Source organism: Nannospalax galili, unplaced genomic scaffold (genome assembly GCF_000622305.1).
Source record: "Nannospalax galili isolate Female #2095 unplaced genomic scaffold, S.galili_v1.0 scaffold344, whole genome shotgun sequence".
In the NCBI taxonomy this organism is placed as follows: domain Eukaryota; kingdom Metazoa; phylum Chordata; class Mammalia; order Rodentia; family Spalacidae; genus Nannospalax; species Nannospalax galili.
Window position 1 is genome coordinate 675,054 of NW_008352153.1, and position 5,436 is coordinate 680,489.

A 5,436-nucleotide genomic window follows, 5' to 3' on the forward strand; every position below is an offset into this window, starting at 1 on the left:
TTTTGTAATCAGTCTAGCTAACGTGAATATGGTGTTAGCCAGTAAGTTATAAAATTAATGAATTTTAAAATAATTTGGTTTTTACTTTAAGACTATTTAAAAAATTATCCATCAGATCCTTTTTTTGTTTTGTTTTGTTTTGAGACAGTGTGTCATTATGTAGCCTTGGCTGACTTGGAACTCACTATGTAGACTAGGCTGGCCTGGAACTCACAGAGATCTATCTGCCTCTGCTGGAATTAAAGGCCTGAGCCACCATGCCCAGTGGGTAGGTCCTTTAAAAAATTATTGTGTGTGTGGGGGGATGTGCATGTTGTGTGAGTGGGAGGGGGATGTGCCATACGCCTATAGAGGTCAGAAGTTTGTGGGGTCGTATCTCTCTTTCCATGTTTATTATGGGTCTGGGGGTCATACTGAGATTGCTAGGCTTCTTTGGCAAGTTCCTTTACCTTCTGAGCCATGTCTCTGGCTCCCGAAGCCACTTTTGAAGATTAGACCTTAGCTTTAGTTGCTACTGTTACTGCAGAATTTTTTATTGATGTTTTGTTTTGTTGTACTAAAGATTGGACTTAGCCTCATGTAGGCCAGACAAACACTCTTAGCAATTAAGCTATATCCCCTGGTAATGCATCTAAGTAACTGTTTTCCTTCAGCTCATGGAGTTTTCCTAATGGCAGGTGATGATTTTTGTCATTTTATTGAAATATTGTGTGTGCAGAAAAGTGTACCAATAATAAGCATAATGAATATTCATGAAGAGAGTACATGTGAACCATGCATTAGAACATAAGAAAATCCCCATTATCCTCAGGCCTCATCCTGATCTTAAGCCAGCATACCCCTATGAACAGAGCCTCCATTATATGAATAAGGTGTCATCAGCTAGTATTTGTGACATCTTTTTTTGTTTCATTTTGCCAACTTGGATGCTTATTTTGCTTTTTCTCTTATTTTAAATTAAGTTTTTTTTAATAAAACAACTTAGGCATAAAGTTTTATAAAGTAAATAATAGTAAAGGCTTGTTGCAAAGTATACCAATTTCTCCTTTCCCTATGCTTCAAGATCCTTCTGCCCAAAAGAGGCAGACCTTTCATTTGTACATGTCATTATCTTGTACTTAAGTTATGTACTGCTAATTTTTGTTGGCCAAAATTATGTTGATTTCATACTGTTGTAAGAACCAACCCTTCCTTTCTCCTTTTCTTTCCTGTTCTTTTCTTTTCTTTGGTTTTTTGAGACATGGTCTCTCTGTAGCCCCCAGATGGCCTGGAACTTGCTATGTAGATCTTAAACTCACAGAGATCCTCCTGTGTCTGCCTCCTGAATGCACCACTATGCCCAACAGAACTTAAACTTTCTTTCTTTTTTTTTTTGGTGTTTTTGAGACAGGGTCTTCCTATAGTAGGGGCTGACCTGGAGCTTACTTTGTAGACCAGGCTGGCCTTGAACTCACAGTCTGTCTACCTCTACCTCCCGAGTGCTGGAACTTCAGGCGTGCACCACCACACCTGGCTTAAACTTTCTTATATCAGCACTTACATTGTATTTCTTTCTTAACTTTACAATTTTAAAAGTCTTTTTGTATATACATGTATATTTGATCTCTGTGTGTGTATATGTGTGTGTTTGCATGTTCATGTGCGTGAATGAGGTGCACATATACTACAGTGCTCATGTCGAGGGCAGAGGACAACCTCTGTGTCAGGCCTTGATTTCCACTGTGTTTGAGACACAGCCTCTTATTGTTCACCATGCTATGCATGTGCCAGGCTAGCTGGGCCTCTGCACTCGACTGTGCCCAGCTTTCTGGGGATCTGAACTTGGGTCTTCATACTTACATGGCCAAGTGCTCTTCCCACGGAGCTATCTCCAGCCTGTTTTCCATTTCCATTGCTTTTTTCAGTTAAGTGAATTCTTTGATATCATTATATGAATGTGCAAATGATATTAAAAATGAGTATTACAGGATAGTCTAATTAGGAGGTCTTTGTTTTTGTGACAGAGTTCTGCTATGTAGCCCAAGCCAGCCTTGAACTTTTAAATCTTCCTGCCTCAGCCTCCAGCAAGTACTGAGATTACACGTGTCCTGGTATGCTTCTGGTTTTTGCTCTTTGTTTTGCACGATGTTCACAGTTGTCTAGCCTTCCATGTGTTTCTTTGTCTTTGTAGCTTCCTGTCTCAAGTCACGCTCCCTCCTGCCCTCTGTGTTCTGGCTTTGGTTCTGGATCATTAACTAAACCTTGTGATTGCCACTGCAGCAGGATCTTCCAGTCCTGAGCTTTTCTGGCTCTCCTCTCCATGCAACTTTCTTCTAGCTTCCGTGGCATTTCTTTCTGGCCATTCCTTTTTAGTCTCACTGGTATATTCCATTCCCTTGCCCACCTCTCAGCCTTATTCTTCCCCAACAGTCTGTTGGTTACTTCTGCCATGGCCATCCATTCTCCCAGTCTAGAAGTTCTAAGCTCTGGACCCAGCTGTTTAACTGACATCAGACATGCAGGGGGTAGAGTCTGCTCCACCTTCACTTCTACGCCTTGTGATATCTGCATATCAGTTTGGTGGAGGTCATTCTGTCCTGCCTACAGCTCTGTCCCTCCCAGCATAGACCAGCACTTCCTGCAGTTCCCTTTACACACCCACATACACTGCACACACACCACCAGCTTTTCCCTTGCAGCGCTGCAGGTCTCCATTTTCAATGGCAAGGAGGCCAGAAGTTTTTCTCTCCCATTGTCCCCTCAAGTAGATTCTAGGTGAGGGGATGGGCTTTTGGGCCAAGTGTGAGATCCCAGAAGCAACAAAGCACTGTACTAATCTGCATTTCATGTGTACTATTGTATCTATTGTACATGTGTAGCTATTGTAATAGATCATCCCTTTCAAGAAATTCTCAACCTTGAGATGCTTATAGAGGGACCACTGCTGCTTCTGCGTGGGCATTTTCAGATGAAAAGCCACAAATGGCATCCTAATATGAATTTTGATACTTGTAGACTTAAAATCACAAGTGTGGAACTGTGGTGTGAATTTATAGGCAGAGATAATATACTTTGTTTAAACAAGAAAGAACGTACACAATTGAATGATCTCCTATCCACTTTTATTACTGTACAGAATTAGGACCTTGAGTCTGAGCATACATTCCTAAAAGCATTTACATTCATTTCAGAGGAGCCTCGGTTTCTTGGCCACATCTCATGCTTGGATCAGAATGTTTTAGATGAGACAGAACAAGGTGTTGCATCATTGCATTTCTCTTAGCAACACTTTCTAAAAGAGCTCTCTTCTGTTCAGTTCTTTAGGCACAAGTATTTATTTGTGCCAGGCATTAGGGTAGACACTTGTGGTACATAGTGTTGAAAACATGGGCCTCTCCCTGAAGTTGAGGGTAAGAGTAAGGATGTGGCACCCATCACTTGAAACCTTGCTCTTTAGAGTGTTGTCTGCAGGTCCTCAATAATGGCACCTCGGACCTTGTTAGAATGTGAATCCCATTTCCCCAGAATGGGGGAACCCTTCTGTCCAGGAGTCTGTGTTTCTGCAAGCTTCCAGTGCTTGCAGCTCATGGACCATATGGAGTAGTGGGGTTCTAGAGAACTGTCACAAGCTGGCTCTGTAGATGGTTGTGTGTGTCCCCATTAAAGGAGCAGAAGATTAAGGATGTACTGTCTATGCCTCTAGGGAGTGGTCATATGATTCATAGCTTAATGTAGATATGGCAGATGTTTCTTTTTATAATGGTGTAGCCTGTTGTGGGTCTCAGTTCAATCCATCCACCGATGTTCAAAACATCTGGGATAGAAGTTGAGAGCAAGATAGCCAAGAAGTTGCCAAATAGCAAGCTGGCATGGGGTAGTGGGAGGGAGAAGAGATACTTTCTGAATACCAAATGCCAGAGCATTAGCAGTTTCTTAGGCAACAATTAAGAATCTTTTTAAGCAGAATTAGAATGTTGTCACCACAGTACAGGTAAAAGTTTATGAGCCCTAAACAAAGACAGAGAAAGCTGGATCTGGAACTCATAAGAAGTATTGAATCAATCTGCTACATTTGTCAGAAATAGGAGAAGAGATTGTAGGTTCATGCTCACATTGCTGGCTCAGGACTTATAGCTGGGTTCACTTTAAGACTCTAGGAAAGAGCAGGATGCAAGATGTTTTACTCTGAAGATGTGCAGGTCAGTGTGAGATGTTGATGGAACTGCCCTGTAGGTATTCAGGCAAGAGTCCTGGGGTTCCAGAACCCTAGCTGAAGCTGCGTGTATTTGAAGCCCATGTGTATCAGCCCTTCAGAGAGTGCTCCAAGTGAAGAGACAAGCTACAGGTACAGGGTCCTGTGGAAGAGCAGCCTTCCAAAGAGCCTGACTGAGAGCATTTGGAGAGATAGCTTGTGGATCTAGAGAATGGCTGGCTTGACTTTTATTTTTAAAATGAGTAGCAGTGATCCTAGAACAGGGTCACAAGGTCATTCACTGCCACTGGTAACAACAGTGGAGCTCCAGGTTTCCTCTTAGTGCTTGCTGGCTGTGAGCTCACCATTTTCTTCTCTGTTTTTTAAGGTCCTTAAAATTCTGGTCAGAGCACTGGTTAATGGGATGACCGATCGAAGTGGAGATGTCACCTTCAGCCTCAAAGAAAAGCTGCAGGAATTGTTTGGCAGAGTAACTTCGAGAGTGACCAACGACGGTGAAATCTGGAGGCTGTATGCCCAAGTGCACGGGAGTGGGCAGAGTGAGGAGCCTGATGAGAATGAGAAGGTCAGGCCTGTCTGTCCTGGACCTCTGTCTTGCTGCCATGGGTGCAATAGACTGGCCTTTGTGATTAGTGGGGGAGATATCATAGTCTGAAAGATGAAACAAATATGCTCAAACAAAAAGGTGGTGGTGGTGGGGTGTGTGTGTGTGTTTGCATGTTTACATGTGCACCACATGTGTAGGTGCCCATGGAGGCCATAAGAAAGTTTCAGATCTCCTAGAAATGGAGTTATAAGAGGTTGTCAGCTGCCTGGTATGGGTGCTGAGAACTGACCTGGGTCCTCTTCAAGAGCTTCAAGTGCTCTTATCCAGTGAGCCATCTTTCCAGTCCCTCCAGCTTCTCCCTCCCTCCCTCCCTCTCTTCCTTTCTCTGCACCCTCCCCCTGCCCCCCCCAGCACAGGGTCTCCCTGCATCCTCAGTTGGCCTAGAACTTGCTCTGTAAACCAGGCTGGCCTCCTTCTCAGAGAGATCCATCTGCCTCTGCCTCTAGAATGCTGGGATTAAATCATGCATCACCACACCTGGCTACCTCCACCTTTTTTTTTTTTGATTCCGGGTTTCTTATTGAGCTGGAACTTGCCAATCAGGCTAGTTGGCCAAGGAGTCCCAGTGATCCCCCCATCACTGCTCCTCAGCACTAGGATTATAAGCATGTGCCAAATAAATAAATAAATAAATGAA

At 43.3% G+C, this 5,436-nt stretch overlaps 1 protein-coding gene across 3 annotated transcripts in view; it reads left to right on the plus strand.

Annotated features, from left to right (window-relative positions):
• Window positions 1–5,436, plus strand: part of Ttc27 (tetratricopeptide repeat domain 27) — a 170,925-nt gene that overhangs the window by 156,418 nt on the left and 9,071 nt on the right. For all 3 annotated transcript variants that reach the window (XM_008849048.3, XM_029554058.1, XM_029554057.1), the window contains one exon: window positions 4,560–4,757. In XM_008849048.3, the coding sequence (XP_008847270.1) occupies window positions 4,560–4,757 (198 nt within the window). The remainder of the gene's footprint in view (window positions 1–4,559; window positions 4,758–5,436) is intronic.